General features: G+C 39.9%; 1 protein-coding gene and 1 long non-coding RNA gene across 8 annotated transcripts in view; one reads left to right on the top strand and one right to left on the bottom strand.

The window, feature by feature from the left end:
* SEMA6A (semaphorin 6A) overlaps positions 1 to 26,558 on the top strand; it is a 221,121-nt gene that overhangs the window by 161,180 nt on the left and 33,383 nt on the right. For all 7 annotated transcript variants that reach the window (XM_061624586.1, XM_061624534.1, XM_061624543.1 and 4 more), the window contains 8 exons: positions 401 to 618; positions 6,220 to 6,351; positions 9,063 to 9,218; positions 10,821 to 10,997; positions 13,155 to 13,295; positions 13,422 to 13,502; positions 15,712 to 15,770; positions 20,496 to 20,516. In XM_061624586.1, the coding sequence (XP_061480570.1) occupies positions 401 to 618; positions 6,220 to 6,351; positions 9,063 to 9,218; positions 10,821 to 10,997; positions 13,155 to 13,295; positions 13,422 to 13,502; positions 15,712 to 15,770; positions 20,496 to 20,516 (985 nt within the window). The remainder of the gene's footprint in view (positions 1 to 400; positions 619 to 6,219; positions 6,352 to 9,062; positions 9,219 to 10,820; positions 10,998 to 13,154; positions 13,296 to 13,421; positions 13,503 to 15,711; positions 15,771 to 20,495; positions 20,517 to 26,558) is intronic.
* LOC133383607 (uncharacterized) overlaps positions 5,204 to 26,558 on the bottom strand; it is a 93,041-nt gene continuing 71,686 nt past the window's right edge. Inside the window, exons 3-4 of the long non-coding RNA XR_009762348.1 lie at positions 10,747 to 10,965; positions 5,204 to 9,366 (exon numbers count right to left, since the gene is read on the bottom strand). This is a non-coding gene — a long non-coding RNA (uncharacterized LOC133383607). The remainder of the gene's footprint in view (positions 9,367 to 10,746; positions 10,966 to 26,558) is intronic.

The raw sequence follows: 26,558 nt of genomic DNA, 5'->3' as shown, positions 1-26,558 counted from the left end.
AAAAGAGAAAAACATAAATAAAAGCCTGATGATGCCTGCATATTTTTAAGAAATGCTGAGGATACAAGAGGCTGGTAGCGTAGGCCACATAGACTGCAGATATAGAATGTGCTTTTGTTTGTAGAAAAAGAAAACTAAGTGGTCTGTAGGCTGAGAACAGATCTCTGAAGGATTTATGGCTGTGTGTGAAATGTCACACTGGCTTATCTTTCATAGAGTTCCAAAGCTGAATTTTCTTCTGTTTCTTGTCACAGATTATAGGAAATATGGAACCAAATTAAACACCCAGTGTTGTCATTTCTGTCTTCTTGTGTGTGTATAAGCAGAACTCTACTAAAGTCTAAATATAAATATTTCAGTTTCTTTATTCCCCCCCATCCCCCACTTCCCCTCACTCTAGGTAGTTTTCCCCAGAGTAGCTCGGGTTTGCAAGAATGACATGGGTGGATCTCAACGAGTGCTAGAAAAACAATGGACTTCCTTCCTGAAGGCGCGATTGAATTGTTCAGTTCCTGGCGATTCACACTTCTACTTTAACATACTTCAGGCAGTTACAGATGTTATCCATATCAATGGTCGGGATATTGTCTTAGCAACCTTCTCCACCCCTTATAACAGGTAATCAGCTGTTTTCATTGCAAGTTTTTAAATTGATGTCCCTTTCTTCCACAAGCTTTTCTGCTGTTCCCCTAAGGTCCACCAGAATGTCTATAGATGCCAGGAAAGTAGAGAGAAATTATTAAAAGTCTTGCACCATGTAGCTTTCCAGTGTGTTTCCCTATTAGTGTCTTGAAACTGTTTATATACCATTTAATTGTATAGACCACTTAATTGTTGATGTTTCATCACTGGGAAAGTCTACAGCCTGATTCATAATGGCAAAGTGTTTTCCTGCTATATGAACAAGCATGCAGAAGCTTCATATAATCCCCCCACCCCGCTCTCCTCTTCTTTCACACGTTACAGGAGGAAATTTATAGCATCCATTTTTCCACTTTAAACTAACTTCAGTTCTCGGTATGTCCAAATTGATGGAATTGTGGTTTATTAAGCTATGAATAGTGACAACAAACTAGATTCAGAGATTTCGGTTTGATTCTGGTTTTTCTCACTAACTAGAGTTTAACTAAACCATACATGACATCTGATTTCTGATGTCAAGGGGAACACGGTTTGCTTAAAAATCGAGTCAGAAATTTTCAGTGTCCTTTCTCCTGGCCCATAAAAGATCAGGAGTGGGAAGCATGTGAGCCTGAGGTTTGTGGAGGCTCATTCATATAATGCCAAGAATAAAAAAGGGGAAACCAAGATGTTGAAAAATTGGCTTTTTTTGAAAATAAATACCACATTTTCCAGTATCTTGGGGTTTCCCCTTTTTTATTCTTGGCTTTTTCGATGCTTGCCACTTTCTGCTTTTGGTCATTCATATAATGGAAACCATGGGGGGGATTTAATTACATCTGAACCAGGCCTATGAGGATTCTGTACAGTAGGGCCCGCTTCCCGGCGCTTCGCTTCCCGGCGTTCTGCTAATGCAGCGGCTTTCATTCCCCATTTTAAAGCCGCTTTTGTGGCATTTTCACACAACACGCCCCATTATACTCAATGGGGTTCCGCTTTACAGCGATTTCCGCTTTACGCCGGGGGTCCGGAACGGAACCTGCCATATGAGCAGGGCCTGCCTGTACCTGACTCATCATTTTGCTGCCTTTCTATGGCTGCTTCAACATGAGCCATTTCCTCTGAAATTGGCATAATTCTCTCACTCATTTGTTCTGGAGAATCCAAAGCATATCATTCCCAATCCATTACAGTCCCATGTTTTCCCCATTGTCTTCTCATTTTTCCAACTGTTCATTTTTAACTTTGGATGGAATTGCAGTACGATCTTTGCAGGTATAGATCAGCTTTTCCATTTCTGCAGAGGAGCGATCAGTGGTACATGCAATTATGTGGCTGAGCCTATTGTCATTCTTTTCTGTTTCCATCTTGCATTACATGGCCACATCTTCGCCATTACCTTTCCTGCAATATGGCCCTCTCACCATTTCCATCATTTTAAAAAGCCATAGGGCAACATACAACATTGCACCAACAGATTTTCCCTTCTTCTTTTCCCCCCCGAAGCCCTGTGTCCCCCATATCTGCTCCGTAGGGTCCCTCAACCCTCCAGAGCAGATTGGCAGGGCCGTAGAGGCTGTGTTCATTTCAGTGGCAGACAGACACTCTTGGAATTCACCAATATCTGTTTGCAGGGAAGCTTGATAGTGTGCATGCGCACACATACACACACTCAAGGACTTCTTTTAAAAAAGTGTTGTAGTGCAAATATAAGTCACTCAGAAATGGCAAGAGTGGAAATTTATGTGACTCGCAGATCCCCTTTTCTTGCTTGCTAATGTGTGAAAAAAGGACCTTCAGAATCTGTATGCTAACATGTGTGAGCTGAATTTGGAGTCCACACATTTCACACCAGGGGGTACGTGCAAGTTTGCCCTTTGTAAGAATGGGCTCAGGATGCCTAACTCATTTTTGCTTCTGCTCTTACTGCTTTAATGTATGAAACAAGTAGGGCTTGTGGAACAGAACAGCACTGCTGAGTGAGTCCAATGCATTTCAACAGGGCACATTCCTAGCAGATTGTGCTCCCTGTGAATCAGAGGGAAATAGAATGCCTGCATGCCAAACAGGAATAATTCTCCCTCATGATAGACTTGAGTTTCCTTTCTGCGATGCATCATCTTTTTTCTTTGTACAGCACCCAGCACAGCAGATGGCCTGAATATGGTTAAGTCCTTTGCTTTCTGCTGTAATATAAGTAAATAAAAGTAATGGGGACCATTATTCTGACACCCATAGTTTTTAGGTCAGCTAATAAAAGACTTTTACAGCATTCACCCCGTCTGTTAAGAATATGTAAGTGCTGATATATTACCACACACTTCTCACTAATTTATGGAAATGTGCTAAGGTCTCCAGTTGCTAAGATCACCAGGAAACTTTGGCAAATATGCTAATTAAAGTAAGATTGCTCCTGTGACAACTGGGACCTGTTTCCTTTCCCATGCTTTTTATTAGAAGGGACATTTGATGGAAGAGGAGTGTTTGAATTCATGTATTCCAGCTTTGCATTGGCTACCTGAAGTCAAAGGGTAACCTCAACAAGGTCAAATACAGGCCTCCCACTGCTATAAAATGGGGAGAAAGTGCAGGCAACAATTGCATAATAGCTACTATTGACAACCAAATTAGAGCAGCTGCTTTGGGAATGATTAAGCCATGAACTGAAAATGCAGCCAACACAAGTCGACACATTTTATTTGCAAGAAAATCACTGTTGAGAATAACATGTATTTAGCCAAAAGGGGAGGGGGGGGAGAAGGAAGCATTAAAAAGACTCACTACATTAGAGTCTAACTTTCTTCAGTATTTTCCTAGCTGTGTCCTTAGTAACATTAACATTCTTACTATGGTAGTTCTTCAGGGCAACCTACGAGCCCTTTATCTTATCCCTTCGACCTTGCTTCCAGACTTGCTATTTTCCAGTGAGATTCAGTCACATACTTGCTGTTTAAGAGTTTATTTTCTTCCTGAAACCACCACAAACCAGGCTATTGTTTAAAGCAAGCTCCTAACCAGCATTGCACATGTGGATGCCAGCTTGTGACTTCCATCATTTTGTCACACCCTAACATGATCAAGAAATGGAACTGGCTGTCAGTGATAGCACCTAACACATGGAACAGCTTCACCCCAGAAATCAAACAACATTATTATTTTGTCACATGTTAAAAACATGTTTATTTTTAATATGTCATTACTGTTTACACTACTACCTAAATGGACAGTGCTGCTGACTGTTTTGAGGAGGGGTATATAGATCTAAAGTATTTTATGATGTATTTTTATTATCTGTACGCTGCTGTCTGAGGGCACCAATGTTACTAATAAGACCCCCTCCCCTACTCTCAATACTCAGACTAGCACATATGGGAGATGCTTCTTCAGATATTTGGCACTGAAAGGACTTTATACATTAATGTGGGCACCCTGAACTGGGCTTGGAACAGATAGGCAACCCGTGCAAATGCTTCAGGACAGGTATAATATGAGTCCCTGCAGCCATACTGGATATCATTATGGCTGCTGCATTCTGTACCATTTGCAATTTCCAAGGCATCTTCAAGGGCAGGCCCATATTGCAGTAGTCCAGCATGGAAGTTACCAGAGCATGGAGTATGGCAGGCGAGTCATCTCTGCCCAGGAGGGACCATAGCTGGCAAATGAGACGTAGCTAGAAGTAGGCATTCCTAGCCACCAAGAAACAGGGGACTTCCACTGACAATACTGGATCCAGGATACTCCCAGACTACACACCTGCTCCTTCCAAGGCAGTGCGATCCCTTCCAGAACATGCCATATTATGTTCTATGGCTATAACTTCACCCTGAACACATTGTTGTGAAGTGACATATAAAATAAATAAAATAGACCATTCCTATAAGACTGGCTTTGGGGAAACCACAATTTGCTTAAAGTGTATCAGTCAAAGCAGCTTCCTCTAACTGGCAAGTAGGACAGACCGCATCAATTTTGATTCTTTATTGATATGGATGTCTTTCCTGAAGTTGGACCCATCTCCCTGATACATACATCCATGTTATAAGCTCAAGCTGGAAGCAGATACGCATAAAATGTTCCATGTGTACCTGCTTCTTATGTAACATGTGAAGCAGTCTTAGGTTACTGGTATGCTATGTTGCGGGTACAGACCACATTGTGGGTAGGTGATACTATTTTTGCTACCTTCTCTTAGCAGGTACGTACCTTGCACAACAGTATACACAATGTGTCAGGGGCAGGCACAAATATTAGCGGTACTGTTTTGCCAATATGGGGTTTGGAACTAAATTCTTCCCTGACAGAAAGTCACTGTTCCACTACTAATAAATTTTGTGTCTGATCTCAGGCTTTCCAGGAATGGAGCACCAATGTTAGGATAGGGCTGCAAGGAATTGTTATACACTATAGGTCTTCCTGATGCAGCTCCAGAGATACTGGAAAGTACAATAATGAATAAATCTCATCTGAAGGGTTTATATGGCAACCCAAAACTTCACTGAATGTATACAAACAAACAAAAAACCCTGAGATAGCAAAATGATCACCTTTATGACTACAGTTTCACCAATTTTCATTCCATGTATTTCCATATTTGGATAATTAAACCATCTACTTAACATTCAATTTTAGTTTTCTTCTCTAACAGTGTATTTTATATCACTTCATACCCAAAAGCCAAATTTTGATGGTTGGATGTATGATAACTCACTATCCTAAACTGGGATTATGTCTCAGCCAGATGGTGCTTGCTACTTGATCAGAAATCATATAGCTTAAGTCAGACACAAATGTACTACAGTAGATCATGTGTAAACAACAAAGGCAGACCAATGAATAATTCATACCTGGAAGTTATTGCCTAAAAGAAACATCCAAGCCTACCAAAAGTGTTTGTGTAAGACTGTAATTATATTTAGTGATTGCTACTATTAGGTTACATGCAAATAGTCAGAAAATTCAAATTTAAATTTTAGTGGGAGTAAGGCAAAGCTACATTTGCTTCTTCACACTCTTTATAGCTGACTGAGTTAAGCAAATTCTTGCTCATAGGAACTCAGCCAGAAACATACAGGAAAATCAAATGATGCTCAGAACCACAACGGATGGATAGTAATATTTTGCTGAACTTTCAGGTTGAGTGATGTGCATCAATATGTAAAATATATCTGCTCCAGCATCTGAATGGTTTCTAGAATTCAATTAGAGATACAGCTGGGCCTGTAAGATTTAATATATTAAATATACACCTTGAGTTTCCATCCAGAAAATGGGTTGTGATTTTGATAATCTAGTACTTTCTTGGTACCACAAGTTGTCAGAAATGTGTTTCTGAATCTTTTAGGGAATTCAAAATTACGGTAATATGCTATTGTTTTTATCTTTTTGGAAGCAAGTAGTTCTGACAGGAACTTGCTGCCTGTTGGAGCATCTCAAATGTCTTTATGGGGGCAGCTTTTTATAATCAATACCCAAAGGTTGGAATGTTCAGGATTGAATGCGTGTGACAGGAAGGCTTCTATGCAGCATGTTTCTCAGACAAAAAAAAAATGCATAACTTCAGAATGAGTAACTATTTCTGGAAATGTCACATTGCAGCATCCCTGGCTCTGCAGTCTGCGCTTATGATATTGTTGACATTGCCAATGTATTTACTGGGAGATTCAAAGAACAGAAGTCTCCAGATTCAATCTGGACACCAGTTCCTGACGAACGAGTGCCCAAGCCCAGGTACTTTTCTCTGCTAAGTGTGCTGCTGTGCAGGGACTGGGAATTTGATTGTCTTAATAGCAATTGGTTTAGTATGCATGAATTGAGTAAGATACAGAAGCAAATGCAGAAGTGACAGAGGTGTAGCACAAGTGAAACCAAATGAGTGGCATTCCCCCACCCTCTGTAATGGGTTTGGTCATGCAGGGATGAAAAAATTATGTTAGGTGGTCAACTAGTCTGTATCATCCTTTCCTAGAGAGCAAATGAGAATTAAACAAATTCCTCAAAAAAAGGTTTGGTTAAGAACGTGGCTTGATTCTGGCCAAGTCAAATGTTGTGCCACAAAATATTATGACGACACCTGCTCCAATGTGGCTTGGTATTTAAAATCCCTTGTCATTCTCATTGAACTATGAGGAGGGCAGGCAGTGATAGGTTAATTCTTCCAATGATAGACCTCAGGGTCTACAAACCTGCTGTTAAAGGGTCAGCCCTCTGGTCTGAAGATGGCTGACTATCTTTCACACCATGGCCTCCCCGTTGGTGAGCTTCCTATGCCATTAGACGGAGGTCACATGGAAAGCACCTGGGTCCAGACAAAAGCACCTGTGAGACTCTCAGCTCAGGTTCTACGGGCCCTGGTGTCCTCAGATCCCTCAGGTTTAATGGGCCTCTCATCACCAGCAGTTGGTTCAGAGTCAGGTGCCTGATTCAGCTCCTTAGCCAGTGATATTATAGCCTCTGACTCAATGTCCTCATTGCTGCTTGACTCTGTGGCCATGGCACATTCCTGCTCCAAATCTAGGTATCATATCAATTTCTGCAAGCACTACCAGTATTTCTCTCCCCACTGGAAAAGGCAATGCATCCCTCAACTCGTCCTCCTGGCTCCCATTCCAAGGCATGCTAGGCTAGCCACTCGAGGCTCTTGGATCTAGCATATCTGTTTCCTACAGGTTGGAGAGAGATTCTTCCTTATAGCTGAGGGTGGGTGACAGAAACATCCAACTCCAGGCTTAGGAGGACAAAGACATTCCAGTTGCATTAAAGAGTCCTAGTTATTGGAAGAGGGCACTTCTCTTCCTGACTTCTTGTCACACATGATCTTTAAATTAGTGTATGCCTGCTCTAAACTACTCACCCTTGCCTGCTATGCTGCCCAGGACTCCTTCTAGGAGGAGTGGGATATAAATTTAATAAATAAATAAATAGTGCCACTGGCTGAAGAACTGGACCAGGTGTTATGGGAGGAGGAGAGAGAGAAAAAAGTGAATAGTTCCCTATAAGTTTGTATGCTCCTTAAGAGCAGCAAAGGGGCTCTACTCTTCTGCAGAAGACAGAGACAGTAACTGGAATGGTTCTTCTCTGGAAGGGATGTCAAGACCCTCCTTTTATCACAAAGCATGGTTACTCCATTGCTGCCTGCTCTCTTGCTGACTAAAGAAAAGCAAACCCCCACATTTCCCATTTAAATAGCAAGGCAATGACATTTCCCATTTAAATAGCAAGGTAAGGAAAATGTGAAAATAAAGGTAGATGCTAGGTTAAAAGAAATCTTTTATAAATCCCTGATCTCCTGAGAAAATGCTTTTTCAGCTCCAATGCTCCTTTTTATGTCTAAGGCTATTCACGTTTCGTTTCATTTCAGTTTCCCCCCGCACTGTCCCTGTACTAATCTTTGCGCATTTCTCATGCAGATGCACTTCCTCCACCCCAAATTAGAAGTTTGGGTTGTTGTTGTTGTTTCATACATATTCAAATAATGCTATATTTGCACAATTGCTACTGTGCAATTACAATACAAGTTTCTAATTGCCCCATAGCAATAGCTAATGGAATCTTATTTGCGTACATCCATCATTGTGCTGTGTGGACTTGCAGCGTCTTCTGCTGCCGTTCAAAGTCTGGGCAAGCACAGTTATATTAGACAAGAAGGAATTGTAGGGAAAGAAATGGTTGGGGTAGGCGAACTCCGCAAAAGAAAGCAGATCTTTCTGTTGCCAGTATATGACTGTTTTGGCCCAGCTTCCATGAGAGTACTGGGAGAGGTTCTAGGAATAAACTGAGCACATTTGTATTCCAGTTATCCAAGACAGATACACTGTGTCTTATTAAAGGACTCTGCAGACTCATGCTTAAAAGGCTTGGGCTTTCATACTTGTCAAAAATAAAGTGTTCTTGGGAGCCATAGCAAAGAGGATGTTTACTCTGATGCTGGCTGGATTCACCCTCCAAGCTGTGTTTTTAAACAGCTTTTTTCACACTTTCAGAAAAATGTAACATTTCCCTTGTAAATTGAATAAAACGCTCTTAATTCCAAGAATGAGAGCCTTGCAGAAGTAAATCTGGAGCATGCCTAAGGAGTGAGCAGAATCTTTCCAAGCTGTGTATGTGTTTATTGGGCTCTGTGTGGATAGATGAACCGTGAACTTGCATTTTACAAACTTCATAATCTGTTTAGGAAGTTCATGTGCACTAATGGCCATCAATCAGGTATTCCCATGATAAGACAAAACTGATTGCTGAATTCTACACTTGCACTGTGGAATGACTAGGCCCACAGGAATTCTAAGAGTGCTTCAGTTGGTGGTATTATGCATTGTTCCGTTTCCTCTACAAAGCTTCTGGCACATTCTCGCTTAATAGATGCTTAGGAAAACAGTTCATGCAGAATATTTGCACAAAAGCAATCAATAATTTCATTCCCTCCCACCCTGTTTTTAATTTAGGCCAGGTTCTTGTGCTGGCTCCACATCGCTTGAAAAGTACACTTCTTCCAATGAATTTCCAGATGACACTCTAAACTTTATCAAAACACATTCTCTCATGGATGAAGCCATTCCATCAATTGTCAACAAGCCATGGTTTCTACGTACAATGGTCAGGTAAATATCTTTCCTTCAGTTTTTGTTCATGTGCCCTTCCATCCTACCCCATTTGAACTTTCATGTCAATCTTATGAAGTTCTGTAGACATGTCTGGCGTGATTCCCATGAATCTGGTTATGGGGTGCGTTGGAAACTGGTTAAAGAACTGGAAACAGAGAGAATAAATGAATGTACGGTGTAGCCTCCAAAGATATAGTGAAACCAAAACTTATTTTAAATATTCTTTAAAAAAAAATAACATGGAGTCAGGGGAAATAACTAAATTTGTATATAATCAAATTATTCCTAACCAGACTCAGAAAGGTTTCAATAGGATCTCTCTAAACTGAGCTGGCTGTACTGAATGCTAGCCTAGATGGACCTTTGGTGTAATCCATTAAGTCAATTTTTACATTCTTATGAGTTAGGACAGAGACAAGAAGGTTCTCACAGAACTTTTTTATTTTCTTATATTTATATCCCACCTTCCTTCCATCATGGAACCCAAGTTGACATACATCTGGCTCTCAGGAGATCTCCCATCCAGGCACTGACCAAACTTGCTTAGCTTCAGCAAGATCATAGCCTCATGAATCTCTAGACCATAACCTGGGGCCTTCTGGGTAACAGGAAACTTTAGTGAATGGGAAGTTGTTACTAATTCCATCCAGGCTGTCATTAGCACATATCAGAGAGGAAACACCAACTTGTGTATTTGCTTTTAAGTCAGCATTTAAAATACTTTGGCAAAAAACTCTGGGTAAAATTAAAAGGTAGCTGAAGGATACATTCATCGGATATGAAAGCTGTCTGCTAGGATGTTTTCAGGATATGCTGATGTTTGTCAGGATATGTTATAAATCCTGCCAATGTTTACACAAGTGTTTAAAGAGAACTATTCATATCCAAATAATTGTATGTCTCGGCATAAGAAGAAACAATAATAAGAGGGTATTTTTCTCCACAAGAACATATAAGTCAGCAGCCTTCAGAATCTAATTTCTAGGGGCCAGAAAATACATCAACTGATTTGTGAGTTTTGTATTACAGGCAGGTTTGTACATTATTTTACTCACACACATGCTCACACATATATGATGTTGTTTGTATGTTGTAAATATTTAGTTCTATCTCAGTACATGTTTCAGAAAGAAACACACTGCTTTGTACATGGGTATAGGCCCATATGTATAAAAATAGAATACAGAATTCATAATCCATGCAGAAAGTGCTGAATAAATTGTTTTATATTGTGATAACCTATAGTTTTAAACTACATATTTGAACTGAACTAAACTGGGAAAGAGGCAATGACAAGCCATGACTTCTCCATTCCTGAAGTCTGGGTCTCTTCATGTTTTTGTTTGAAAGTTACTGAATGGATCTAGCTTTCAAATCAGCCTTATGATAGGTCCATTTTGGCCCAGCATAGGCCTGATTATGTACTGTGTGGAAATAATTTTGATCTTCTCTGTCGGTTTTAAGTGAAAAATTGTGTTTATGTATAAATAGATAAACGCTGCTTATAAAATTACTAAATACTTACCTATAAAGTGGAAAGAAAGCTAAAACAAATAACAGGCTAGTATGGTAATTAAAACTGTAATGTTGTCATTCCAGATACCGCTTGACCAAAATTGCTGTAGATAATACTGCTGGTCCAAATCAGAATCACACTGTGGTTTTCCTTGGATCAGAGAAGGGAATCATTTTGAAGTTCTTGGTCAGGACAGGAAACAGTGGTTTTCTAATTGACAGTCTTTTCCTGGAGGAGATGAGCATTTACAATCCTGAAAAGTATGTATTATTGGTTCTTTTCCCATATTTTTTCAAAGAAAGAACAGTTCTGAATTCTCACACATAGTGCTGCCCAACGGGGGGGAAAGCAACCAAGGGGACTGCTTTTTATTACGAAATGCTAAATATATGTTTCTGTTGTTCTTATGGATTTTAATTTTGCCATTAAAATCTTTTTTAAAAGTTTCCCGTACAGAGCTTCAATGACAGTGGCTGACTGTTAAACCATTCTGGCCACTGGAGCTCTCTCAGCACCCTTCACAAACTACACTTCCCAGGATACTTTGGGGGAAGCCATGACTGTCTAAAGTGAAATAAAGGTCTGGTGTGGGTGTGGCCCCCTGATAAGCCAAGCCAAGCAGCTGTGAGTCTGGCTTTTAGAACACTGACAGTTGGTTCTTACTGAGCATGCCCGGGCTTATCATTGACTTAAGTGCTAAATTTCTTAAATTAATTAAAAAGTCAGCTAGGCATTTTTTTTAACTTTTAAACTGCAGAAGATAAAGGTTCAGAGTATGGGACAAGGTCAGTAATAGGATTGCAGGTACTTTGTGGACATGGCTGATTTTTAATGAATTTCAACAAAGTATGAGAACTCTGACAGAAAAAAGTCCAAAAGGGGCCTGGTTTTTCTCTCTCTCTTTTTACACTTTGAACTGTCGATTTTCTCTGACTGTTTTGTGTATCACCATGAAAATTGAGAGGGTTGTTAAGCAAGCATTTCTGAATTCAGTCCTATAAGTTTTGTAAGGTTTTGTTTTAAAATGAGCTTATGGGAAGAATCAGAATGGCATGGGGGTATTTTCAATTTAACATTGTGGAATGCGAAAAATCCATGCTGGCTATAGTGTACAGCCACAGTTGTGGCTGTATAATAGAAGAAATTGCTGGCAAAAATGTGTACATTAATCAAAGCTGCATGCAAAAATGTGCTTAGTAGGAGAAATTCTCACTAAAATGCTGAATTTTTATGAGGATTTTAAAAACTTTTTGCAAATTACTCTAGAAATGTGGAGAACCAAATTTCAGATGGAAAAATGAGAAACGGAGAACCAAAACTGAAAAATCCTTCCATCCCTAACACACACACATCAAAAGCAAAATAGTAAAATGTGAGACTTGTTCAAAAAGCTTCCTTCCCATCCCAAAATAAATTTGTTGGGATTTTGCAACTATAGCCCTCCTCAGGCATTCAGTTAACATTCTAAATTAACATGCAAAGGGGCTGTGAGGATGAGCATGGTAGCTCAGTTCCCACCATAGTCATTCTGATCACCTTCCCACTCATGAAGGGCAACCTTGGGAAGCAGGGAGACTTGTATACACATGGTGATTATCTGATTGCCTGAAGAGGCTTATATTGTTGCTTTAAGTGAACAAACAACCCCCCCCCCCCGAATTGGATAAAATCTGGGAAGATAGTCAAGAGATAGAGGAGTGTGGATGGATTCTTTCCCCCATGCACCCCACAGCCTTTCTTCCATTGGATGTTCCACAGAGCTGCTCTGTGGCTCTGTACTGGGCCACACTGCCTCCAAGTCTCTTAGGCACATCTCAGCAAAATTAGGACATCGGTGTTTATGATAAGATGATTCAGAAAGCAAACAAAACCACCGCATCCAGAGCTCTGCCGCTTGTGCTGGCAAGGACAGAAGGCAGAACAGGAAAATCCCATTTCTTCATTGTACCAATTCCAGTCTGGTGCAGGAAAGAGGTGCAAATTGGGCCTGTTGCTGGGAGCCAGACCAGCTTGGGGTCCAGTAGACACTTAACCAGCCCAGCTCTCTCCTTGCCTCCTAAATGGCCTGTTGCAGGAGCATACACTGTCTACTGCCAGCAGAGATACTGCTAGTGGTGGCTTCTCCCTGTGGTTTTGGCAGGTACAGTTGGGTCCTCCATAGTAGCAGAGCCAGGCAAAGCTGGGCAGAGGAACAGCTCTGACTTCTCCAAACCTATGCAGCACAACAGGTTAGGTATTTGGATTGCTCTGCCCATGTAATCTAAAGAAATATTAAGAGTTACATGCCTGTTTTTTAAGCTGAAATGTTCTACTTTCATGAGTTCATTATGTCTTAGAAATATTTATGTTATAAACAAATTGTTTTTTTCTTATTTGATTGAACTGATCAAACTGTCTTTTCCCTCTCTTCAAATCAGGTGCAGCTATGATGGGGTGGAAGACAAGAGAATTATGGGCATGCAACTTGATAAGCAAAGTAGTGCCCTCTATGTGGCATTTTCAAACTGTTTAATCAGAGTTCCCCTAGGAAGGTGTGAGCGTCATGGCAAGTGCAAAAAGTAGGTATTTTTTCACATCCTCTCTCTCACTGTTAACTCCATTCTCCAACACACCAAGTATTGATTCATTGATATTGACAATGAGCTACTGATAGCAAAAATTCCATACATCTCTCCTCTGTTAAGGGCCTGCATAGCATCTAGGGACCCATACTGCGGATGGATGAAAGAAAGCGGAGTATGCATGCAGCTCTTACCTGGAACAACGTAAGTCACAATTCACATTGGGAGATACTTTAGTTTTAGTAACAAAACTCTATTCAAAAAGCTGTATCCAAAACTCTATCCAAAAAGCATATTTGAGCTAAACTGTTACTCTTTATCAAAAAGGTCATTATTGCCTATTAGTTTTCACCAAAATAGGCAATAATGAGTTTCTAGATAAAGAATAAATGTTCGTTTTCTTTATATTCTCTCTGCTTCCACAGTACTATTGTTTGAATCTTTCATTTTTATTAAACATGGAGCTACATATACATGCAACATGGGGACACCAGTAGAAAACAACATATTTCTGTTATTTTTCCCTCTTCATCCTATAACATTTAGGATAACTTACCCTATGTTGAGATATCATGTTGTGGGGGTGGATCCATACATGCTCTGCACTATTGGTTGCTTCTGATAGGGGCAGGAAAACTTAAAATCATGACATCACAAAACACAGTAAGTGATCCAAAACATTAGGGATCCACAGGGTTCCATTAAGTTGAACCATAGAACTAAGATGATGCCAGCAGGGAGGGCATAAGTTTGGCAGTTACTTGTATGAAAAATCTAGGCTTGCTTAGGTTTTTCTAGAGAGGACCCATATAGTTCTGTTCATCTCAGCCTAAGGTCAGTTAGGCTTCTTAGTGATAGTGCTTTGGCAAAGATCATCCAGAGAGGATCCTGGCTGAACAGGAACTTGAATACAAGTCTCATCAGCTGACATCCAAGGCACTGTCTATTCCGCTATGCCAATCTTGCAAATGAATAAGAAAAATAAAAGAATGTACAATAAACATACAATAAACAGGGTTAAATGAGAACCAGTTTGTTCCAGTATGCTTTTAGCTGATATTAAAAGCCACAATCCACTGGGGGAAAAAACCCCACTGTTTCAAATTTACTGCGCATTGATAAGAGTAATCACAAAACACAAGGACAAAAGTTAATTCCAAAGTGATCAGCCTGTGATCAGGTATAAAATTTCATTATGTGATACTGTACAACTCTTTAGAATATGTGCAAATTAATGGATATAAGTCTCCTTGAAACAGATTACCTTACCACATTACCAAGCACAAACCTGCTCACAATCTAAATTAAGGAGGCCATTGTAAAAAATGCCACAACTGCAGATTCCCTATTACATTTCTGTTAAGCTAGACACTTAATGAGAAGACATGATTCACTAGAAAAGACAATAATGCTGGGGAAAACAGAAGGGAGTAGAAAAAGAGGAAGACCAAACAAGAGATGGATTGATTCCATAAAGGAAGCCACAGACCTGAACTCACAAATCTGAACAGGGTGGTTCATGACAGATGCTATTGGAGGTCGCTGATTCATAGAGTCGCTATAAATTGTAATCCACTTGAAGGTATATAACAACAAAGTGCTGTATCAACTCAGAACAGGGCTGCCCAACATTGTTTTGGTAATAGATGAATTCATGTAGCCAAGAAGGACTCAGTTTATTATTACTACTACAATTTAAAATGTCAGCATTACAAACAGTTAAAACAAATTATAGTCACAGGAATAGGGTGTGTCCTGAAAACACACACCTCAGGTGTCAAAGAACAGGGTAAAGAGGGCTGATAGGTTTGGTCCAGATTTTGCACTTTAAGCTTCACATTGTGTTTTCCACTCTTAATAACAATTTTCACCCTCATGTTTTTAGATGCATACGTGATGGAATGAGATCCAACAGTTTCCAATTTGGGGGGGGGGGGGAAGAGTGCCAATGCACATAGGAATGTATATTAAAACATCCTGCCATGCTCACATCACATGTCCAGGCACATAAAGCCACTGTCCTGCCATATGCTAGTGATACAAGTTGTATTACAGGAGCCATATTGAATGTCACCTGAAAATAGCATGTGAGGAATATTTGGGTGGCTCCTTAGTTTTACTGATTTTTACTGGTTTTGTATCTTTTGGTTCAATATATCTGAATTTGTGATGGATGGATTTTAAAAATATTTGGATTTGAAGAAAAAAGATTCACAAAGTATTGTTCACCCAAAGAAACAACTGAAGACTAAAGTAATATGAATCCTTTTGTGCTTGCATTGCGCAAGGATTAGGGGGGAAAGGTGATTTGTTTTGTCTGGTTCTTCCTTTCCCTTCTAGGCTCAATGACCTGTATGTGGTGGGGCCTGTGAGTGCAGTAATTCACACCATTCTATTTCTTTCTTTTCTTTAGACTGGCATTTGAGCAGGACATAGAGCATGGCAATACTGATGGCCTGGGTGACTGCCAAAGTAAGCATAAGTGTATCTGCTCTTTCAATTTATCCTACATTAGAGAATCTCTATAGATGATTGAATGCTGCCTGATGAGTATCAACAAAGTTAAAGATAGAAAACGATAACAGTAGTGAAAACAGCATTTTCAGCAACAGACGTAAAAAAAGAAAAAGAGCAAGAGAAGCATTCAAGAAAAATTGTTGTACAAAAACGCCTGCTTAAATGGCACTTCCATTGGAATTAAAATCCAGCTCCGAAGAAAATGTAATTACAGATTTCACCTAGGTTGTGCATGAGATCAATAATAGCGAAGGTTTTTTGAACTCTGAATTGGTGACTTGCACAGTGCTGAAATAGGAAAGGGGTGCGTTTCATGAATATTTTCTCCTACACATAACATTGTATCCCTTTCAGCAAAAGTGTAAAGAGCACATGGCAACATTCACCAAGGTCACACAGATGGGTTGTTCCAAGGGGTGATGCTCTAGAGAATAAGTTGTTAGCCATCCTGATCACCTGCTACTTCGGTGCTTTCTATGTAAAACAAGAACAACAGATATTCCTCCTAGCAATAGTAACATCATCACAAAGCCTAGATTTGGCTACATAGAATTAATAGTTGGAATGGGCCTATAAGGCAGGCCCAGCAGCACCATGAGACATATTTGGATAGCTTCCAGGGCCCAAGAGCCCTGGGAGGGACTGACAGTGACACCTACCCTGGGCCACATTTAAAAAGAAAGTTACATTTATTGTTTATTTGAGCTTCTGGCCATAATCTTGGATTTGCTCTCAATTCCCCAGAAGGTAAGTCATATTGAAACATTGTAGGTGGCAACATGGCCACTGCCAATAAAATATGGTGGGAGTCATCTTTTCCTCTGCAGTGCTCCAGAGTGACACAACTTCCAGACATTTGGGGGGGGGCATTCAAAATGGTATCTAGAAGCCACCCAGTGCTGGACCACTAGGGGAAAAAACATTTTTTATATTAAAAAGGTGTCAAGGGTGGGAGGGAGGGTGTTGTAGTGCAACTCTGGGACTTTTTTCATAGCAGGAGTAACAGTGTCATCTGCTAGAGCAGCGGGTTAATTGGTAGACCCATCTTGCTTTGTCAAGTGAATAAGGTGATAATGAGACTTTTACATTTGTTTGTGTTAAATTAGCATAAAGGAAGTCAGAGAATGAGGAAAATAATCAGCAGAGGCTGAATATGTCTTTCCTTGGATGACATTTCTACTTCTTTACATGATTGTTTCATTTCTGATTAAAACCTAAGGTTGCATTTCAGCTGGTTGAAGATCATTGCATTTTACAAGTTGAACCTATGCTGTCTGAAATAAGTACTGCTGCAGTTTAGTTGAAATTAGTCCCAGGAAACTATGCATATAATTGAAGTCACTGGGTATTATGCCATGTACTGCTGCTGTTTGGTGTATGCATACATATGCGCTTGAATGTGCGCACAAATATAAAAATGGATCAGCTGTGTGCATTGTTTAGCTCTCCTTAAGGTCATGGCTCTGGGGGATGTCATGATGACCTCTTGCACTTAAAAATTTAATAGTGCACTATTGGGGGGATATTAATGGCACTGCCACAGACCCCTTCAACTGCAGCTGGTTCTATTTGACTATGTAAGACATCACTGTTACTAGGACGAAGAAGAACTGTTCTCACACAAAAAAGGGTACTGAAGCTGTAGCTAATCGGGACTGCAAACCAACACAAAAAAAGATAAACAAGTCCCTTTTTTTGTGTCAAAGATGTTCACTTCTAAACATTTTGGCTCAACCCTATTAGGAATCAATAAACATATATTTAAAGTCATATTCCAGCTATATATATTCAATATAAACAAGCATTTGCTTAAAGCTGCTTTAAACAAATACTTGTTTGCCTTACAAAAATAGAGCTAAATTTTTACTCACAGTACAAATCTGCTCAGGAAAATACACAGCCCACACCGTAGGCAAGCCAAACTTTGAATTCAGCTATGTTTAAGTGAATAGAACTAGATACGGGTCCAACTAGAACCAACCAGCAGGTGAAAAGAACATGAGTTAAGGGAAGGCAAGGAATATCTTAACTTTCTATTGACTATTCTAAAAGAACAGTGGTCTTTATCCAGGGGAGATGGTCCAGAGTGCAAGGGATGTGAAAGAGAAATCACATCCACTCCAGAAATTGAAAATATATTTAGCACACATTAAAGGACATGGCATCCCCTAAAGTATCCTGAGAACTGTAGTTTACCACAGAGATACAATTCCAAGCACCCTTATCAAACATTTATTTATTATTAAAATTTTATCCCGCTCTTCCTTCCAGAAGGATCCAAGGTTACCAGGATTTTTTGGGAGAAGCCATGTGTGTTAAATGTGCTTTAAATGTATGGTGTAGATGTGACCAGAGTAGAGGTTTCTGGTAACTTGAGATAATTTGCTGCTATCTATCACTTGAGAACATACTAAACTTTGAACCAATTTATATGTACACACTTCAGATATGAAGGGAGGTAAGGGCACATGCATTTGAATAACTGCTTTTCATTTGTTCCATAGTGATTTGTTCTTGAGCAGATTGAAAACACATTTTTTTATACAACTGAACCAGTTGCAAACTTTTAAAAGCACAGAAGCTAAACAAATGCAACTCACATATAAGCTAATCATATAACTACACATAGTTTAACTACGCATAGTTACTCATAGTGCCCCAAAGAGAGACAGCCAATATGGTGCCCCCCAGATGTTGTTGGACTACAACTCCCATCATGCCCTGGCCAATGGGCCATGCAGGCTGGGGCCAGCAGAGCAAGATTTTAGACAAGTGAAGAAGCAGTGCTGGTAGGGGGAGGTGCAGTCCTCAACACTTCCCCTAACAACACAAGAAGAGCCTGCTTGGATCATGCCAATTGCCCATCCACTTCAGCATCCTTTTCTTACAGTGCTAAAAACAAGACATCATACTTGGCATTTACACTAAACATATCTGACTAAGTCTACCAAATTCAATAAGGAACCTTTCCCATTGCCCTCAGAAGTATTCAAAGATTCTATTTAATGTGGATTGTGTAGATTAAAACCTAGAAAACTCAGCCAAGTGCCAAACAGCCACCATGTTTCTATGTAACTCTTCCCATTGATGGCAATGAATGAAAAAAAACTATAAATATTTAAGAGTTAACATATTCAGAATAACGGGAGGGTTCAATTGTATATAACACTAGCACTCATACTGTATTTGCCACCTTGTTTATAACTATTGCACTCCAATTTGTTTTCTGTGTTCATACTTCTCTCTCTTCCACATCAGCCTGTTAAAAACAAGGAATCTGGATCCTTTTTGCCAGTTTGAGAAAAGCTTATTCATACCCCCTGGACAGGTTTCCATGCATTGGAATGATTCCATGCTGCAGCTGAATATGTAATAAGGCCATCACTGTGTATGAATGTGATCCCTCCCATCTCTGTACCAACATGACGCTTACAATGAGAACTTGATAATTTCCTGGTATTCACAATTGTTCACACTGGGGATTAGAGACCATTGCATTCCTCACTCTCATTTGCCACATAAATCTGAACAGAGATTTCTCTCCAGGTTTATTATTTTTTATGAATTCCACCAAAACTGAATGTGACACATAAGACTTCTTAAAATGCATTTGAAATGCAACCCTATAAATATAGAAAAGCTAATGATCTTGAAGATGAATGTCTTCCCACAGCACTGAAGGGTCCGATTTTGTCATGCTGACTCAAAGGAGCTAGCACATGATAATTAATTGACATAGTTTACTTACAATCTAAAGGGAAGTTTAAAGTCATTAGCCTGCACACTGAGAAAGATTAACTCTTTTGCATGCAGCTAGTTATATGCACAAGCAGCCTCACATTCATTTGAAGACCTGAGTAGCCCACCAATCTTTACCAAGATATTGCCTACAAAACTGTCTTTATTTTTTGTCGCCAGCGCAGTGATTCTCTTTATTCTATTCATAATTCCCTCATACGGTTTGTCAATTCACTTCTGGCCTTTTCTCTTCAACTAAGCTTTGATAATGCAAAGAGAACTTCATGTCTATAGGAATTCTCATTAATAAGATCTCTGATTATAAATAAACTCTGTGAACCAATCTCTGTTTGATGACCCATATGTTTGTTTGTTTTAGTTACCGTACTGTTCAGGTCAGAGTCTCTAAGAAAATCTAACAATTTAAAAATCAAAACTACAGTATACAATAACTGTATAATACTGAAGAGTGCATTTAAATATTGAGCCAGTAAGCCATGGCTTGGGATCCAAACCTAGCAGAAGGCACTTCCACTTGTTCACAGGGAAGGGTGTCACTGGTTTTCCCACAAGCTGCAATCCTCACACCTCCCAGAAAGGTTGTTACGATGATGAGAAGGCCTTCCATCCAATGTGGCACGGGGGCAGAACTATCCCCACACTCTATGCACAAGTAGAACTGACTTCTCTTCAAAGACAGGATTCTTTGGATTCAAGAGCCCTGCGTTTCTCTTTGCAAAAAATCACCTAAGGCAAGATACAACTATAATTATTATAAAACCATATGAGATAATCAGCACAAATAGGAGCTCAAAGCACTGACACAATAAGAATGAATCATAGCAAGGATTTATGTGAGGTTTTGTGGATAGACAACTTAGAACAATGTTAGAAATAATTCTTTCCCCTTCCCCTCCCTCTCCTTTCTCTCTTTTTTTTCAGATTCGTTCGTAGCACTGAATGGTAAGGAAATTCCCTAGCCACATTGTTTTAATACCTGTCTGTGCAGATCAATTTTGGAGGAATCATATATTTTACAATCTTGTCAAATATTTCCATATTTTTATTGTTTTAACATTGTGTCCTTATTTATTTATTTTTCATAGACATTTCAACTACTTCATCAGATCATGAAATGTCTTACACTACAGTGTATGGTCAGTTTGGGGGGGTGTATATAAAAATTATTCCTCAAATCCTTGTGTTAGCTGGTAGTTTCAGTCCCAAACTAGATGTAGCCCTTTTCATTTTGGGGCCTAATTCACAAAACTGATACAAGATTCTCTTCTCTTCCTTGTAGTACAGTTATGTCTGTCTCTCCCCCCCCCGGGGGTCTATTTCATTGACCTTAATACATGCTACAATCAAATATCTTGGAAACTCACCTGCATGAACTACAGAACTTTAGAAAAGGAAGTGCTAGGAGAGGAACAGCTTCTCCAGGCAAAGGTCTTAGAACTGGGAGCATATTTTGCCGCATAAACTGACCACTTATGAATGGTCAGGCTCCATAATCACGTTGCTGCCATCTAATGTTAAGGCATCACAATTATTGAGCTGATGCATAACATTAACTACAAATGTGTTGATTTATATGTTGCATATACAATCTAAAGAAGAAATTAATGTTGAATGGTGGAATATCTCTCCCTTTACGCATACACAAGAGCCTGAAAACTTTTTTTCCCCAGCCTATGAATTTTTTATTATTCATATCTTGATTCAGAAATGATGGGTCACTGGAGAGACAGATAAAACTGCCCAGAGGCTAGATCCAGCTGTTGATCAACTATCTCTACTCTAGGATATAAATTCCCAACAAATTTACTTGGAAACAAGTCTCACTCAATTCAACAGCATTTACGTTCAATTAAGCATATTTTAAAATGAGAGAAACTTTGGTTTTTGACTCTGTAGTCATTTTTAGGCATGTGATAATTTGTATGGAACCCATCCATTTCAATACACATCTGTACTTCAGCCTTCTGTGTCCAAAGAAGCCTCAAAATGTCTTCCATGTGGAATTGAAACTCACCCTTACAGTAGAAAAATTGTTCATTTTTTCCAGCTGTGGAGAACATTCTAGTTTAAGACTTAATCAATCAGTCAGTGTTCTAATATCCTTCAAATGCCGGAGCATCTTTACATGATGCTGAAAAAGTGTCAGTGCCAAGCATGTTTCCAAAGGGAGGGCATTTCAGATGTGGGGCACCACAGAGAAACCCGTATGTCACATCATCACATAGCATGTTTGCTCACACACCCAGATGGAAGAGAAACATAACATTTGGTAGAAACGGTTGTATTATATAACATTAAGATCTACAGCCAATTAAAGTGCAGGGAGGTGTGTTCAGGGTAAGTCAGGTAGGAACACATTCCTCGGTTCCTCTGGGCATATTCACTCCATCAGGCCTCCATGCCCAAAGAGGAGGATGGGAGGCAAACGGTCCATCCCCTGCTAGAGGAACCATGGATATGACTATCTGACCTGTGCACCCCACCCCCGCTGTCAAGTGTTCACTAGGGTGTATAAACCAGGCCCAAAAGAGCATACGCATCCCAAGGACCCACCAAGCCAATCAGCAATGGAAGGTGTTTGGAAAGTGTTCTTCACATTAGGATGCCGCAGAGTGCCCACCACACAATCCACTTGCCTGTCCACACTGAATACCAGTCAATAAGAGCAGCAAGCAAAATGAACCACTCCCAAAACAGCCAATTAGAATTCAAGGCAGTGTGGAGTAGGCAAAAAAAAGAGGACCCAGTAGGTCAATCAAGGATGCCCCCCCCAAAAAAGTCCTAACATTGCCCACACTGCCAAAGGTGGGAGAGTGAGTGCTGCAAGAAGAAGGAAGACTGAGGAGTGGTTAGCACAGATTTAAATATCTGGCTGCCAGCCCTTCTGGAAGAGGGCCAAGGAAATCTCATTCCACCCCCTCACTTTGGGAGGAAGTTTCTTGAGACTTCCTCTCTATTGGGGTGGGGTAAATTTGCCCCATCATGAACAGGAATGGCCATCTGCCAGCAGAGAAACACAGAGAAGAACTAGATGTTGTATTGGTAAATGAATGGTCCCAACCCCACATTTGCCAAGGTAACAAAAATGTACAGGTGGGTAACACGTGGGAGAGGATCAATGGCCAGGAATATGAAGTGAGTAACCACCTCCCCAGTCACTGGTTCTCCCCTCCACCACCACTCACCAGCCACATTCTCAAACTAGGTGAGCCTGGCTGAGGGGCAGGGGAACAGAGGAGAATTAGAATAGCAGATGAAGGATGGAGTGAGCGCACACACATCTCCATTTGCATTATAAGAGAAACATGGTGTTTCCTTCTTTGATTCTAATTCTGCTCTTACTGTGTAGCAGGTGAAGGGCAGTTAAATAGAACTTGACCTTCAAAATACATACGTATCTAACAGAACCAAAGATCATTCGCACATAAATAATTGTAACACAGTCAGCCCTTTTATTAGTAAAGCGAACAGTTGTTTTTGCTAAACTTGTTTTCCATCTGGAGTTGTAAAATTTGCAACTGACATTTGTGTGCAAGAATAATAATGAAAACACAGGAAGACCAATGGGGAGATGTCTGACCTTTGCTTTGCATGGGAGATGATGTTTCATTTTAATATAGAGCTTCCAATCTGTAAATGAGGAAAGGTTTTTTATGTTGTACATCCAAACACATAGCATCACTTGAAGCATTATCAGACCAACTTCCCAAACACACTGATAGAAACCATGAAAACGACATTAGCCCCATGGCTGACGTTAATTCCTTCCCATTGTAGTGGGAAGGAAAACTTTGGGGCATTCTGCTCTGCCGACAGTGAAATGGCAAAGCAATAGATGTGGCAGTTGGTCCATCAGCAATCTCACCTCCACAAATGTACAGAAGGGTTATTCTGTAAAAAGGCAGAGGAAAATACCATATTATGTTCCCAAATGCCATGGAAATGAATGGTTTTCTCCACCTTTGCATTCACTTCCTTGCTTATTCCAGCTCTGGGTTTTTGTTTTGTTTTGTTTTTTGCATCTGCACTGACAGATAAGTTCCTGCAATAATTTACATAACAGGTGATAAAAGTGAAAAAACTGAGCATCTGACCTTTTATTCACAATTGTTTCCCATATCCAAAATAATTATACCAACCATGCCAAGCACCTGTTTTGTCAAAAAGTCAAATTCACATGGCACAGGGACTGAAGGACAAAACAGGCTTTCTTCCTATAAAATTTTACTTTCATAAGCATCAGTTTTAGTGAATCAGGCCCTCATTTTGCTACTGCCACATCCTGTCTCCTTTTGTAGTGTTGGCTTAACTTTCTCTATTCATTGTCTCACTAGATTGTTCTAGTCACTTAATTGAATAGTATGTAGAGCACTTTAATATCTGCCATTTCTTAGAGCAAACTGACAACTTGTCTTAAAGTTTTCAAGATGCTTGTCATTCAGAGTTCTGGTTTCATCTAATTTCTTCTTCATATACTGTTATAACTACAAAGTTTTATCAATCATGTCATAAATATGGTGTTGTAGTATGATGCAGGCTTAGTTTTAAAATCTGAAAGAATCATGTTTTTAAACTGCAGTTGAAAAAAGCAGGTGGTGGTGATTCAAACAGATTATAGTAAACTTTCAGAATACAGTAAATTATCATCATCGTTATTACAAGGAAAATTCAGTTAAATTCCTTCTGAGAAATTAAACTGAAGGCATCTTCTGAGCTAGACTATATTTGATTATGTATACCCAGTTTGCTTCCCCCCCCCGGTCTAGACATTCCACATGTAAAAAATAAAACAATACTAAGGACTCCTTACTATAATGGTCATAACCCTGAACTGTTTTATTTGCAAGTATTCCCATAGCCTGCAATTTACCATTTTGTAGTTAATCATTCTGCTGTGCAGAATACACTGTGCAATTTCCTTTATTATACCTGGGTTCTAAATGATAGGGAGGCATATCCCGGTAAATGAGCTTATTCTTTGCATACGTGAGACATAATAAGAACGCAACATAACAGTCCTGGGTAATACAGTTGTCTGAGATCCTGGAAAACGTAACTCTCTTGTCAGCAGTGAGCTCAATGGATCATTGAGCTGATTTAGCATAAGGCAACTCTTTATATGTTGTATTAGCATTATATAGGCAATGAAAGTTGCACAGCTTTGGGCTAGTCCAGTATTTCGAGGATATTGGCAAAAGAGGTTGGCTGCTGGGACAGCTCACCCAGTCCAAAAAGGGAGCAGCTAGCATTTGCAAGGCTAGATCTGCTGGAAGAGAATAGTATGATGTAGTTTCTCATACTGAGGTAAAAGAGCATTTATCTTGATTACATGTAGAAAATCATTTCTCAATGTGCAGTAGACTAACATATTAGTAACAGAGTGAATAGGCTGATTTTTCGCATTTTTGTGAAATGCTTCCTTGCCCTACTACCATCTGGTACTCATTAATTTTTTTTTAACTTAGCTATAGCTTTCCATTATCAATGAGTTCTCCACATAGCTGAAGCATATGGTTCAGGAACACTTGCTGCAGAGAATGTGTCCCCCGGGCAAATATTTCCCCTAGATTACCGTATTAAGAAAAGGTTTTCCTTAACCATACGTACAGCTTAACCATAAAATGGCCCTTTGAAAACCGCTAAACTGAAAGTTTCTACTGGAATGTGGGTAGAAAATGCATATTAAATCCAGGTATAAAAAATGACTATTTGGCAGCAGTTTCATCCACTTCTAATACCTTTAGATGCAACTAAGTGCTTTCTCGTTCTGAGAAATGCATCCCTTGTAAAGCTAAGCAAGATTTTGTGATATACCAAGGTAAACAAATTGTTGGGCGGGTGGGACACCAAAAGTGCTCTGACTGCAGGGAAATATCATGAAAAACTTAGGTTATAAAAATGTCCATGGCTCTTCACTGTCTTTGTGTTTAGAAGTTCCTGCTTATGGATATCCATGAAGTGGGCACATGGCTCTGTTGCAACAGAGCCATATGTTTTCATTGATTTTTTTTAATATACAAGGCAACAAGTGCATCAAAACCATCCAAGGACTGAAACCAAGATCTCCAGCAACTACGCCCCCCGCAACTCTATAGACATCTTTAGGCACCCTAGTATATTCCCAAATGCCAAGAAAAAATTCCCCTCCCCCACCCACTCCCAATTTAAGGAATTATTATATTTAAAGAATTATTTTGGAAACCCTGTAGGCAAATCCTATGTTTCATTTTTAATGGGCACTGGTGGACTGCACCCCTTGTGACACTAGATAAAGAATAATGCAGTGCCCTTGTCCATGCAATTCTTCAGCCTTTGGTACGTTTCTATAAATTAATAATGTTAATGATTAGCTGTTGCATCTGATGGCTCCAGCCACAGTAAAACACTATGAATCTAACCTGCTTTCCTACAAACTAGATACATATATGAGAACTTGATATATAAGGGATGGCATGAGCTCCTAAGCCACACTGAAACCTTCATGTGTCTAAGAAGAATAGCTTCCACCTCTGTCATTCTGCACTGAGTTCATATGCACATACATCCTCCAAATCCAGCTGTCTTTCCTCTCCTCTTGCTTACAGTCTTTGTTCCCCCACATCTGACTTTCTTGAGCCCATAATGTGCCTAACTATGCTGCCACTTCCTGATCATCTCAAGCACCCCTTAGGGTGGGGAAATAGATCTGGACAGCAAGCTGGATTCTTATCTCAATTCCCCCCTTCCAGGCCATGTTTGATGGCCACCTGTCAATCACCTAACTTCACAATGACATCAGCTGTAGGGCTGGTGGGTATGGCTTGGACCAAACATCCTCGTGGGCCAAATGGGGAGGCCTCATGGGCCTAATTAGGCTCATCGGCCAGAGGTTCCGTATGCCTGCCTTAGAGGCAGGCTTTGTTGCTCTAAGCGAGCCATGGGAAGTGAACCCTGCCTATTCTGAGGGGACACTTAATCCCAATACTCACAAAGACAGACTATCAT

This window comes from Rhineura floridana, chromosome 1 (genome assembly GCF_030035675.1).
Source record: "Rhineura floridana isolate rRhiFlo1 chromosome 1, rRhiFlo1.hap2, whole genome shotgun sequence".
NCBI classification, from domain to species: Eukaryota; Metazoa; Chordata; class Lepidosauria; order Squamata; family Rhineuridae; genus Rhineura; species Rhineura floridana.
Note: the sequence above shows the minus strand (reverse complement) of the source record. Positions and strands in the feature narration are given on the sequence as shown.